Source organism: Ichthyophthirius multifiliis (genome assembly GCF_000220395.1).
Source record: "Ichthyophthirius multifiliis unplaced genomic scaffold scaff_1120509251184, whole genome shotgun sequence".
Classification (NCBI taxonomy): domain Eukaryota; phylum Ciliophora; class Oligohymenophorea; order Hymenostomatida; genus Ichthyophthirius; species Ichthyophthirius multifiliis.
The window spans coordinates 9,544-23,959 of record NW_004086123.1 but is presented as its reverse complement, the minus strand read 5'-3'; the positions used below and the strand labels follow the sequence as shown (position 1 = coordinate 23,959).

Sequence of the window (14,416 nt, the reverse complement as noted above, 5' to 3'; positions counted from 1 at the left end):
GAAAAATACAATTTAATCTATTTTTAGTTGGACAAATCTTACTTATTGAGTTTTCTATCATTTTTAGTTAGTATAATTTTTTTATATTAAATATTTATAACAAAAATATATTAATTATAAATAAATAATTAAATTAATAGTATATTTTAAAAAAAAATCTTTTATTATTTAATTTTATATAAAATAATAAGTCTAATTTTAATATAATAATTAAAAATAATATAATATTAGTTAATATCATAATAAAAAAAAACAAAAATATAATAAATACTTATAGTCAAAATAAAAAATGAGTAAATAAATGAAAGATGTAAATATAAATAAACTTATATACAAAAAATAAAATAATAAAAATAACGCCATTTAACAATTATAAAATATTTATTATTTATTAAATAAAAAATGTTAGATACAAATATTAGATTTCGGGGCTATGAAGAAAACTAAAAAGACTGGAAAAAAACCTGAAACAAACACATAATAAACTACAGATAATATTTAAATTAGTAAAATATAAATAAAACAATAAAATTAATTTATTTAAATAAAAATAGCCGAAGAAGAATAGAAAATTTAAAATTGTATCTTTTTTTTGTTAAAAATATGATAAATTGATTTAATTAAAAAAAAAATTATATATTATTTAAAAATTAGAAATTTTACAAGAAAAACAAAAAAAATAGTTTGAAAAAGAATATTTTTAACTTTTAGATAGAATTAATGAATTATTAAAGAAAAACAATCCAACTTTAATAGGTTTTTATAAATATAATTAATAAAAAGAAACAAATATTTTTTTGAAAAAATTAGAGGGAAAAACAAAAATTGCTGTAAAACCACCAATTGTTTAAAAAATTGGTACTAAAAAAACTGGATGGTGTAATTTTATTGAAATTTGCAAAAAAATTAAAAGAGATCCAGTTCACGTTCAATAATTTTTCATGTCTGAATTAGGTACTGATGCTTCTATCGCTAGTGAATAGTTGAGTAATAATAAAAAAATTAATTATGAAAATTAATATATAACATATTTTTAGTTTTAAAAAATAGATTTAATGCAAAGCATATTGAATCAATCATTAAAAAATATATTTCTGAATATGTTTAATGCTATATTTGCAAAAGCCCAAATACTACATTAACAAAAGATACTAATACTCGTCTTTTTATGATAGAGTGCTCTTAATGTAAATGTGTTAGGTAAAATTATATTATGAATTAATTTTATTTATATATTTTTTAAGATCTGTTGCGACAATTAAAAACATTGAAAAATAAATAATTAACAAATAAATATTTAATTATTATAAATAAGAAAAATTTTTAAAATTATCATAATTCTTTTTATATATTTTATATAAAAAATTTAAGAAGATTTTTTTATTTTTATTTTTATAAATGTAAAATAAATACATTATAAAATTAAAAATTTTATTAATAAATGACTTATATAAAAAAAATATAAAAATATTAAAAAAAATATATTCAGAAAACTAATTATAAAATTAATTAATCCTTAAAAAATTATAATATAAATTAATAAATGTTAATAGAGAAACATAAATATTATATTATAAATATTAAATTTAAAATAGAAACATTTGTAGATAAATTTTATAAAAAATAGAATAAATAATAAATTAATAATAGATTTATAATATGATATATATAATTGTTTAATTTAAATCTATTTTAAAAAAAAATTAGGAAAAAAAAATTATTTTTTTTAGTAAAAAGAATTAATGTTTAAATACAAAAAAAAAATATAAATATAAATATAAATATAAATATAAATATAAATATAAATAAATAAATATTTTATTTTCATTATTTTATTATTATTATTATTATTATTATTAATTTTATTATTATTATTATTATTATTATTATTATTCTTTTTATATATTTTTATTTGATTTTTATTTTATTTTTACTATTTTCTTTATTTAATTATTTTTTTTTATGTTTTTGTTATTATTTTTTATTTCAATAATTTTATTTGTATTTTGTTTATATTTTTTTAAAATTAATTTTTTTTTTATAAAATTAAAAAATTTATAAATATTTAATTCATTTTTGCATATTCGAAATTTTCTTTATTAATATAATTATTATTTCTTCATAATTATATGTTTTTTAGTGTAAATGAATTTTTATCTAATAATATATTAATTTATGATTTGAGATTTATTTTTAGATTATTTTTATTTTTAAAAGTCCTTAAAGTTATTATATAATGCAAGAATTATCATATATAATTTTTTTTTTAGCATTTTTAATATTGTAAGCTAATTTATCTTTAATTCAATTTTTTTTTAAAATTAAAAAGCATATTAATACAAAAATATTTTAATTTATTTAAAATAAAATATAATTAATTTTAAATAAAATATATATTAATATGAATATATGTTTTAAAATATAAATTTTTGTTATCTAATTTTTTAATAAAATTAAAATCTATTTAATTTATTAAATACAAATATTTTTTTTTTTATAATCTTTATCAATAAAAAAAATGCGAGAAAATATAGAAAAAATAAATTTTTTATAGACAGAGTTTTTAAAAAAATTATAGAAAAAATAAAAAATGAGTAAATCTAATGATATATATAAAATATATATATTAGTATATAAATATTTTTAAAAATACTACTTTATTTATATGAAATATATTTTTTTTAATAAAATAATATAAATAAAAATTATAATTATATAAAAAATAAAATAAGATAATTGCATTATTTTTATTATAATTTATTTTATTAAAAAATTAAAAAGCTTTATTATATTGTAATTCTAAAATACACTTTTTAAATATAAAATGAACGAAACTCTTTTATAATAATCTGTTGTGAATTGGGTAATAATTAAAAATTAAAATAATAAATTTTATAAAATAAAAAGATAAATTCATTAAAAGTTTAAAATATCCATAACGAATAGGAAATCCACGATATTATGGATTTAAAAAATGGAATAATTTTAACACATATATTTAATGTTTGGTAATTAAATTATTATTTTAGTAAATAAATAAAAATAAAAAAGTGTATAGAATTAATTTTAAATTAACTAAAAAATAAATGATGATTATATTGATGATAATATTGTATTATTTTTAGAAAATTTGAATAATTTGTGGGATTAGATTTAATTATTTAATCAAAATTAAGTTAATAAATTAGAAAAAAAAGAATTAAATTTATTAGATATATTTTAAAATGATGATCATACTATAATGCTTGAACTGATAAAATAAGTATTATAAATAGCATTACAAAGTGAAAAAAAAATGAATTTATAACTGCAGTTATAAATTTAAAGGAAGAAGATAAAATAAACTTAAAAGATTTTGTTGCAAGTTTAATAAAAAGTGAAGATGATTATGATAATGAAGAATAGTAAATAGAAGATAATTAAACTTTTTATAGAAGATTATCATTTAAATAAGATATTACAAATAAGCATATTCTGAAAAAAATAGATGATTTAGAAATTCAAAATTTTGAAATAAATAAAAAAAATCTAATATTAAAAGACGAAAAATAAATTCTAATTGAAAAAAATAAAGATTTATAGGAACAAATAATAATTAGAGAAACAAACATATAAAAAATATTAAAAGATAAGGAAAACTTTTTAATATAAATTGGAGGTTACGAAAATTTTGATGAAGTTTTAATTTAGAAAGAGAATTTATAAAATGAAATTTCTTAAATAAAAAAATTATTAGATCAATCTGATAATTAATATTTTTAATAAATAAATAATTTAACTGTAATAATTATAATTAGAATTTTATTTTTTTTTATTTTTGTTGAATAAAAAAAGGAAAAGAATAAATAATTAAATGAGTAATTGGAAAAGTAAAAAAATTACACAAAATTGACTTAAACAATTAAAGTTATAAGTGAAGAAAATATTTTTCTTGAAAAAAAAAATGCAGAATTAGATAAATATCTTGAAGAAACAAAAAGAATTATTAATGAGTTAAATTAAAAAATATAATTAAATGATTAGAAATATTAAAATAAAATCCTGAAAATTTAATAAATGGAAGAATTACTTGTAGAAAAAACAAATTAATTAGAAAATATTTAGAAAAATTATGAAGAACTTAATTAAATTTCATAAAAATAAGAAGAAACAATAAAATAATTAAGCAAAAAGGTTTTAATTAATTCAACAAGGATTTTTACACAAAATAAATAAAGTAATTTAGCAGAAGAACTTAAAACAAAAAATTTTTCGAAATTCAAAAATAATGAAAAAAATGATTCTTTTAACAATATTGTATTTTTTAATACAATAGAAGATGATGAATTTTCGAATAGAAAAAATAATAATAGTAAAGTTATATAAACATAATAATAACAAGAGATAGAGCAAGCAGAAAACATACAAACTTTAAATAACTAAGAATTTTAAAATTAAGATATTGAATCTCTTTAAGATTAGTTGGAATTATTAAAATTTGAAAATGAAAATTTAAAAAGTTCTATAATTAAAAGTGAATAAGAAAAAGTTAAAAAAAATTCTATTATTAATGAATAAACTAAATAAATAAATTCATTCAAAGAGTAAGTCGAATGTCTAGAAGAATAAATTTATTTTCTTTAATAGGTTTTATAAAAATAATATATTAAATTTTTTTATTTTAATTGTAGAAATATTAATAATAATTGGAACAAAGCGATTAAACGAATAAAACAAATTAAGAAATTATTAAAAATTTAAAAGAACAAATTTACTAAAATGAATAAGAGGTACGAATTTTGTTTTAATACTTAATTTATAATTAAAATAAAAAGGAAGATGTGTTTTAATATAAAATAGAATTATTAAAACTAAAAAATAATAGAATATTTTAAAAGATGATCAAGAAATCAAAATTAAGTAATTATAAGAAGAAAATAAGATTTTAATTTCTGTTCTTTATGATATAAATATTAAATATAATGATTATTTAAGAAACATATGAATAATAAAATGAAATATTTTAATAAAACAAAAAAAATATAATTAAAAAAATATAAAAAAAATATATAAAAATAAAAATAACATTAAGATAATAAATAATTTATAGTAAATATAAAATATAATATATTTATATTATTAAATACTTATTAATAAAATTTATATTTTTATTGTAATAAATATAATAAATCAATATAAAAAATTAAATAGTAAATAAAAAGTGTCCAAAACTATTATTTTATATTTTACTATGTAATTAAATAATTATATACTTAATTTATTAATATATTATTAAATTATAAATAAAATAATTTAAAATTATAAATATATATATTTATTATATATTTATAATATATTAAAATAAAAATTTATTTAATATTTATTTAAATTATATTAATATAAAATATAAATTATTATCCTAAACTTAATAATTTATTTACATATATATATTTATATATCAAAAAAATAATATATAGTTATATATATGTTCTATATTTATAAGTTTAAAGTTAGTTAGCTATGGATTTTAATAAAAGCATTAAATTTGATAAATAATTTAATGAAATTAATTTATAAAGATTTTAATTATTATAAATAAAATTTTAAAATATTTAAACGAAAATATATATTAATATTAAAAAAAATAAGATAAATGAATATATTTTTAATAATAAAAATTTGTTAAATAATAATTTGTTCAGATTTGATTTTAAAATATTAAAGAAAAATAAAATAATATTTGAAAAAAAATAAGATAATATATTAATAATAAATAATTTTTATAAATAACTTATAAATATAAAATAAGTATAATAATTTTTTTTTGTGATAATAAATAAAATTAATGACTTTCTAATAAATTAAATATATATATTTTAAAATAAAAAAACAAATAAAATAATTTAAAATTAAAAATAAAAATATTTATTAATTTTTTTAATAATTATATCAAAAAAAAGATATCTGTCATACTTAAAAAAATATTTACAAATTAATTAGAAAAAAAAATTAATATTATTATACAATTATAAATAAATATTAAATATTAGTTGATTAATTTAAATTTATAAAACAAAAATAATGTTTAAATATTTATATATTTATAAAATAAATAATTATATATTAAAAAATAAAAATTTTGTATATTTATAATTTAAAATATTTATATTTTATATATTAATATATTTATATAATATATTAAAAATTTATAATAATATATTTTAATTTTTATATAATAAAATTTTATATATTTTTATATATATAAATATATAAATTAAAATTATTTCATATTTTTATGAATTAATCTTATTTTATTTTAGTATTTAATTCCTTCCCAATAAGCTGTTTGTTAAATACAACATGATGGTTTATATAATATTTTTATATTTAATTTAAATTTAATTATATTATTTTTTAATTAAAAGATTATTATATTAAGCATGGTGAAAAAAAAAAAATCTGTAGAAAAATATATGAAGGAATAGAATATGATTAATTTGAAAAGCAATAAATACAAGAATTTATTTAATATGTTTCTTAACATAACAAGGAATTATTAAAGTAAAAAAACACATATCCTTTATTGAATTAATATAAAACAATTACATATATATTTTATAAAGTTAAAGTGATAGTACATATTTAAAAATTTTACAGTCTGGATAATTTAATCATAAAAAAGCATTAAAAGTAATATAAATATATTTATTTATATATATATATAATTATATAAAAAAAAAGAACCTTGAAATACACATATAATGGAAAAATAATCCAGATATGCATTCTTTAGATCAACCTTCTCTTAATTTTTTAAAGGAAGGAACTGTTTATTTAGCAGGAAGAGATAAAAAATATCGTCCTGTTTTAATAATGGATTGTTCTAAGTTAAATATGAAGAAATAAACTGGTGATTCTTTGATAAGAGCAATGAGTTATTTTTTAAATATCATTAAAAAGCATATGTTTGTAAATGGAAAAATAGAAAATTGGATTTTTATTATTGATGTAAAGGAAAAAGGTATATTTGATTTACCTCTCAAAGCTTTAAATATAATTATTTAAACAATGTAAATAAACTTTGGAGGTCACTTAGAAAAAATGTTTGTTTTAAATCCTTCTTTTGGACTAAATACTTCGTGGAGTATTATTGAAAAAATGATTGATGAAGAAGCTGCGGCGAAAATTACTTTTGCAAAAAAAGGAAAAATGGAAAAACTGTATGAATAAATTCCTAAAGAATAAGTATAAAAATAATATGGAGGTAATATGCCTAATATTACTTAATTTTGGTATATTTTTTTTATTAATATTTTATTTTTTTGTTTAAATTAAGGCCTCCTCAGAATATTTTTACTTCAGAAGAGTAAATATAATAATAAAAAATTTCAATTTAAAATAGTAATAAAATTGTTGAATAAAAAGAAATTAATGTCAATAATTAAAAAATTAACATTTCTGAGTAAGAGAAATTGTTAAGAGAGTATAATACACCTATAAAAGTGGAAGAATATTAAAATAAAAAAGAGGAAAAAATCTTACCTAAGAAAAGGATTATTAACATGAAAGTGAATAGAAAAATAATATAGTCTAAATAGAAAAAATAAAAGAAAAAAATTAATCTTTGAAAGATAATGCTTCTCCAATTTAAAAAAATTCTTTTTCTAGTCAAAAAAATAATAATCCAAATGCTTTAAAGTTATAAGATGATGAAATAAATAATCATTAAAAATAAGAAAGTAATCAAAAAAAGCAAAATTAAAAGAATGATGCCCTACCTTTTTATTTAATTACGGTTACTAAAGTTGAAGATAATGCTATTGAATATACTAATTTAGTTTAATATAGTCTTATTAAAGAAAATAATCAGTAATAACATGGCATAGTAGCATAAGAAGAATAAGAAGAATAAGAATATGTTAAAAAAAATAAAAATATAAAGAAAAATTGTATTTATAATGATGATGAAACACAAGCTGAAAATAAAGATAATAAAAAAAATAGTATTCCGGAAATAGATCATAATATAATATAGAATAGTAGATGCTGTGGAGGTATAGCATGTACTATTTTCTGATTATAATATAAAATATAAATATAAAATTAGTTTTAGATGTTCTTTTTGGCTTTTAATAATAAATATATATATATATGATAATATTTCACTTTTATTTTTATGAAATTTAAATTAATTTATTTATTTTATAAATTTTTTTATTAATTTACATATATTTAATTTCATTAAAATATTATATAATTATATGTATTTTGATAAAAATATGGAAAATAATAATATAATCTTATTTAATTTAAATTTTTAAATTAAACAATAAATAAAACGATCAAACTAAATTAAAATGCATATTATATTATTAATAATATTAATTATTTAAGCCATAATCCAAAAAAAAATAAAAAAATATCAATTTATTTAAATAAAATTAATGAAAAAAAAAAAAAAAAAAAAAAAAACTTAAATAAAAATAATAACTTTTAAAATATATTTGTTATATTTATATTTATTTAAATATATATTATATATTAGAATTTATTTTAAATAGTCATTGAGTATAATTACATAAAATATTATTAGTAAAAACTAATATGAATATAAAAATTTATTTTATTATATATTATTATATTTTTATTAATATTTTATTTAAACTTCTTTTTATTATTATTTTTTTAAAAAGAAAATAAAAATTTATTATTTAATTTTTCTGAAACTTTTGTAATTTTTAAAAGATTATTCAAAAATATTAATAAAATAAGAAAAAAAATAAAAAAATATAAGAAAAAAATGGTTAGTGCATGGTCAATAGGAACAGCCTAAAGAGGTAATTTATAAATATAAAACATAAGATTTTAATATCTCAATAATAATATTAATTAAAAAAAAGGTTATTTACTTACAAATAATACTCCCGTAATATATATAGTTGTTATAATATAAATAAATTAACAAAATAAGGGTCCAGGTGCATACACACCTTAGAAAAAACAAAAATTTATTCCACCCTAATGGAAGTTAATAGAATTTAATTATTTTAAAAATTATTTATTTTATATAATAAATATTAGGATAGGGACTTAATCTAGAGGAAATTCTAATGTAAATAATTCTCCAGGCCCAGGATCGTAATATATATATATATATATATGTTCTTTTAATTTTTTATGAAAATATAGTTACTAAATAAAGCCTAAATTTGTAAAAATATACATAAACATTAAAGAAATATATATTAAATCCTTTAATAGACAAATGAAGGTGAAAAATATAGTTTTGCAGGTAAACCTAATGAAAATAAATTTGATATAAGTATACTAAAAAAAATATATTTATTTTAACAAAATAAAATAATAAAATTAAAGAACCTGGTCCAGGAGCTTATTAACCAAATTATTCTTTTTCGATGAAATAATTGCCTTAATATTCGTTATTTTATATAAATAATTATTACTTTTTTTAATATATATTATTAATGATTAAAGAATAAGTAAAAGATATATATCTAGTGCTCGTGGTAGAACACCAGGGCCAGGACAATATTAGCATTAATCAACTGTTTTAAATAGACCTTCAATGATATTTCCAAAATCAAACAGAGCTGAAATGTGGCAAAATCAATAGTTTCCTGGTCCAGGAAGTAATAAAAAATACCAAAAAAATATATAATAAAATAAATAAAGGTTATAAAAATATGTTGAATTAGACATAAGGACCTAAATACGGATTTGGAACAAGCAGAAGAGATAAAAATAATAATTGTTTTGTACCAGGACGTAATAAAAAACATAATATAAATTTAATATTAATAATTTTTTAAGCTGGAAATTATAACATGAATAGTAGTTTTAATACTAATAAAGGTTTCTCAATGGTTTCTAGGTAGAATTAAACAAATTAGGAGCTAGTGCCAGGACCAGGAGCGTAATAAAAATAATAATAATTATAAATAATATATTATTAATAATTATCAGATACAATCCTCTGCTCATAGTTAAATAATCTGCTCCTCGATATAAGTTTTTTTTTTTTTTAAAAAAAAAAATATTTTTAAAAATAATTAAATTTTTCAAAATTAAAGAATCGGAACAGCATCAAGAGATGGAAATATTAATAACAACCTTCCAGGACCAGGATCGTAAAATACATTACATAAAAATTAACCTTTATAAATTTATTAATAGATATTAACCAAAGTTCTACCATAGACCAAATATTCCTTCCTATAGATTAGGAGCTGATACAAGAAAGCCTTTAAATATGTCCGAAATGACACCAGGTCCTGGCTAATATAATATACCAGGGACTAATAATGGTCCTAAAGTATTTTTTATAAATAACTTATATTTTTTTAAATAATAAAAAAGTTAACAATTAAAGGCTTTAATAATGATAGTTTATTTAATGCTTAAAAGTAGGGCATTCCGGGGCCAGGAGCTTATAAACCAAGTGAAAATTATTCAAGTTAAAAACTTAGACCAGCTACAGCAAAGTAAAAATAATAAAAAAACTGATAAATATTAAATACTAAATGATTAATTAAAAAATAAAGGATCGGTAACAGTTAGAGATCTAATTTCAATGCTACAAATAAAGTGCCAGGACCTGGAAATTATAACTTAAAATAGGATATAGAAGGACCTAAATGGGGATTTGGAACTAGTCAGTAAAGATCAGATGTTCTTGGAAAATCTCATTTATAAGAACCAGGTATTTTAAGATTTTAATATTTTAGTTATCAATTATAATTAAAATAAAGGTCCAGGTGCATATAATATTAAACCAACTATTCCAGATGTTCCACATTATTTAATTCCAAATAATAGTAGTAGAATATGATATAATTAACGAAAAAAACAAATATATATATACTATATATTGGATATATGTTTTTATATATGTTTAAAAATAAGATAATAAGATAAAATAATTATATAGTTAATAATTATTAATATATATTTATATATTCAAGGATTAATATATGCAATGATTATTTATATATTCATTTGAATTCTGATAAAAAAAGTTAAATTAAATGAAATTTAAGAAAAAAAATCTAAATATATGTTCAACTATTTTTTTTCGATATTACTTTAGAAAATATCATTATTTTCATAAGAGAAAATTAAATTACTGTATTTTTCATCATGGACACTTTATACAAAAAGCATTTCATAAAAAATATTTTTTTAAATTAATAAAGTGCCAAAAATAAAAAAAAATAGAAAAAATTAATATTTATCCTAAGAAAATAATTTTTTGGAAGAAAATTAAATTATTTTTATTAAAATGTAAATAAAAATGATTTCCCTCAAAAAAATAAACTAAAAAATAATAAATGAAAAAATAAAATGGAATAAAAATATACAAATTACGTTTTCAAAAATTTAACAAAATAAAAATATAAGATTTATATAATTTAAAGAAATATTGTTCATATTTATTATATATTGTATTTTTTTTAAATCTTAATCAAAAAAAAGAAAAAAGTGAGAAAAATAGGATAATATATTTTTAGTGTTTTTTTTTATTAGGTAATTAAAAAGATACAATAAAAATATAAAAATAGTAACAAAAATAATGAGGCAAATCTAAAATTCCTTTAATTAAAATTCAATAATTAATTAAATAGGATTTAAATGCATTTCTTTAATATTTTTATATAATAGACATTATATTTATTTTTTATTTTCGCAAATACTTATTTAATATCTTGATTTTAAACAGAATAAGAACTATTACAAATTATAATGACAATTAATTTGATAAGATCTTAAAAAATATATATATTTATATATATATATATTTTAGTTTTTATTTTTATATTAATTAATATTAAGTTATATATTTTTTTTAAAATAAAATTAAGAAAAAAATATATTAAATTTAATTATAGAATTATTTATTAAAATTAAAAAAAGAAACAAAAATAATATTGAATTGAAAAAAATATTATATTTTACTTATTTTATATATTTTGAAAATAGATATAATTTATTTTTAAATTTAATTATATAAATTTGTTATTATATATAAAACACAAAAATAAACATTTTTTATAAATATATATTTATTTATTATATTTTTAATATATTTACAATATAATTTATTTTATTTAATTAATCATTTTATTAATACTTTTAAATTGTAAATAAAATATTATAAATTTTTATTTCATTTATTATTATTTTTTCATATGATTGCATTGAATTTACCTAATAATTTATATTATTAATATTTGTAATTATAAATAAAATTTATAAATGTTATTTAAATTGATTTATTATTATTTTTTATATAAATATATAAATATATATATATATATATATATATTTATATATAATTTATATATTTTTTAATAATATATTTATTATTATTTTTTAATTAAAAATAATGAATATTTTTTAATTAATATATAATATATAATATTTATATATTATACAAAATATTAAAATTAATTATATATATTTAAATGGAATTTAAATAAAAACATTTTTCAAAATCTTAAACAAGATTATAACATTCAATTTCTTAAAATAAATAAAATAATTTTAATATTTAATAAAATAAGATATTTTTTTAACAAAAATTTAATTTAAGATAATCAATTTAAATTCGAAAATTAAATTTACGTTAATAAGCACAATAAATATTATTAGCAAATGTTTGTCATATCCTACCTTTACTGTAAAAAGGAGAGATATTAATGAATTTAAAAGAAAAAAAAATATGCTAGACGAGGATTTGTTTTCAAGAAAAATGCGTTAATAAGAGATTGTTTAAAATATTGATTTTCTATAATAAAAAATAATAAATTTAAATGATTTGAATGAAGTATAAATAATAAGGTATAATGTTGAAATCGAAATCAAACAAAGATAATTAAATAATATAAATTAATTAACTTAATATTTGAAAGAATAATTCAATTAATAAAAATAAGACTTTTTACAATTGGTGTAATAAATTGAAGTTGATATATATGTAATTTATAAAATATTAAAATTATAGTTTTAATTAAAAAAAAAAAAAAAATATTTTGTTTAAAATTTTATAGGAATAAAAAGATGCTTAAATCATAGAAGATCATATAAAATTATAATTGATAATGGGAGGAAAATAAATTTATGATTTAATATTAATATTATTCGATTATAATTTAATGAAATAAAAAGTTTATATTTAAGAAAACGATTAGTTTTTTAACATAAAAGTTTGTAATTTAAATGTATTAGAAGTTATTGAATAATTACAAAACCTTATTATAAAATAAATATTAGCAAATTTTCGATATATAGAAAATTAAAATATTATAAAGTAATAGTTAAATATTTTTACCTAAAGCTTTTCTCCTAATAAAAACAAAAGCGAATTTTATTATATTTTCGTTTAAAAACATCAAAAATAACTTTAATAATTAAACCAATAATTTAACTCATTTGTTTATTAAATTTAATAAGAAATTTAGTCACTTATTTTTTAATTAGATCAGTTTATGTTTCCAGATTTAATGAGCTTTTTAAAAAACTACGTTAATTTTTAATCTATTTTTGATATGTTTTTTCACTCATTTAAAAAATATAATAACGGAAAAGAGCAAGAAGAAATTTAAAATATGATTTTAGCCTAACTTAAGATAAAAAAGTAAAAATTTAAAAATATAATTTCCAAAATAAAAGTATTTTAACCAAAAATTAATTAAATGTAAAATCTTATTTATTAATTAAGAGTTAATATTTTAAAAACTCATGCATTTTCAAAGGAAACTATTGATTTATAAAATAATGTAAGAAAAAAAAAAAAGAAAAAAAAATAATATAAGTATAGTTAAAAAAAGCGCATTAAGATAAAGAAATAATCGAATAAAATTATAAAAAAAACGACAATAGAAAAAAAGAAGGGTAAAAAATAAAAGAAGAGATAAACCATCTGGAATAAATTCGTAAAAAAAACGAAAAAATAATTGAAGAATAAGCAAAAAGTGAACTTTTATGTACAGAAATATAAATTTATTAAGAAACCTAAGAAATATTTTAGTTAATAGAAACTACTTTTGATTCTTTAAATGATCAAAATGTAATATAATATATAATTGATAATGACTTTTTATTTGTGAAAGAAATAACAAATTATTCTATATAACAAGAAACAGTTTTTAATGATATAACAAATAAAAAAAATTCGACCAATACTCTATTTGGAACAACTGTATCAACAAATTTAAGCCAAATAAATACAAAAGAGTCATTCAAAAACTGCATAGTCAAAAAAAATATAGGATATAATATACTTTTCAGATAATAAAGCTAAAAATTTAATAAACCGTTTCATTTTAATTCTAGGACTTATAATGATGCTATAAAAAGTGGATTTTTTGCTTTCTAATTATTCTTTGAAAATAAAGTAATTGAGTTAAAATAGGATAAT

At 14.7% G+C, this 14,416-nt stretch overlaps 2 protein-coding genes across 2 annotated transcripts, besides 33 other annotated features; both read left to right on the top strand. All coding sequences in view use genetic code 6, as the record gives it.

Annotated features, from left to right (window-relative positions):
- Window positions 1-289: 289 nt before the first annotated feature.
- IMG5_156020 (hypothetical protein) lies at window positions 290-7,545 on the top strand (the record flags this gene model as incomplete). The annotated part of the gene is made up of 7 exons (XM_004030597.1): window positions 290-293; window positions 555-581; window positions 811-982; window positions 5,202-5,232; window positions 6,300-6,345; window positions 6,405-6,540; window positions 6,603-7,545. 7 exons carry the CDS (start codon window positions 290-292, stop codon window positions 7,543-7,545), a joined length of 1,359 nt encoding a protein of 452 aa, XP_004030645.1.
- Window positions 1,524-1,601: a microsatellite.
- Window positions 1,762-1,808: a microsatellite.
- Window positions 1,815-1,913: a microsatellite.
- Window positions 1,817-1,987: a microsatellite.
- Window positions 1,819-1,982: a microsatellite.
- Window positions 1,890-2,039: a microsatellite.
- Window positions 1,891-2,023: a microsatellite.
- Window positions 2,351-2,401: a microsatellite.
- Window positions 5,013-5,055: a microsatellite.
- Window positions 5,013-5,063: a microsatellite.
- Window positions 5,246-5,317: a microsatellite.
- Window positions 5,305-5,337: a microsatellite.
- Window positions 5,312-5,384: a microsatellite.
- Window positions 5,553-5,596: a microsatellite.
- Window positions 5,580-5,769: a microsatellite.
- Window positions 5,694-5,756: a microsatellite.
- Window positions 6,058-6,171: a microsatellite.
- Window positions 6,115-6,232: a microsatellite.
- Window positions 6,132-6,217: a microsatellite.
- Window positions 6,142-6,217: a microsatellite.
- Window positions 6,187-6,248: a microsatellite.
- A 324-nt stretch (window positions 7,546-7,869) lies between the features above and the next one.
- Window positions 7,870-7,894: a microsatellite.
- A 532-nt stretch (window positions 7,895-8,426) lies between these two features.
- Window positions 8,427-8,451: a microsatellite.
- Window positions 8,452-8,731: 280 nt separating this feature from the next.
- Window positions 8,732-8,781: a microsatellite.
- On the top strand, window positions 8,740-10,893 carry IMG5_156010 (hypothetical protein; the record flags this gene model as incomplete). The annotated part of the gene is made up of 16 exons (XM_004030596.1): window positions 8,740-8,816; window positions 8,880-8,905; window positions 8,951-9,006; window positions 9,061-9,117; window positions 9,169-9,190; window positions 9,241-9,301; window positions 9,355-9,418; window positions 9,475-9,629; window positions 9,673-9,765; window positions 9,811-9,913; window positions 9,964-10,008; window positions 10,071-10,127; window positions 10,174-10,312; window positions 10,357-10,481; window positions 10,542-10,699; window positions 10,749-10,893. Coding segments are annotated over 16 exons (1,317 nt in total), but the record flags the coding sequence as incomplete, so codon positions are not given.
- Window positions 8,744-8,780: a microsatellite.
- Window positions 9,924-9,957: a microsatellite.
- Window positions 10,018-10,069: a microsatellite.
- Window positions 10,894-11,302: 409 nt separating the features above from the next.
- Window positions 11,303-11,339: a microsatellite.
- Window positions 11,340-12,279: 940 nt separating this feature from the next.
- Window positions 12,280-12,366: a microsatellite.
- Window positions 12,284-12,341: a microsatellite.
- Window positions 12,322-12,374: a microsatellite.
- Window positions 12,327-12,405: a microsatellite.
- Window positions 12,406-13,777: 1,372 nt separating this feature from the next.
- Window positions 13,778-13,802: a microsatellite.
- Between the last annotated feature and the right edge of the window lie 614 nt (window positions 13,803-14,416).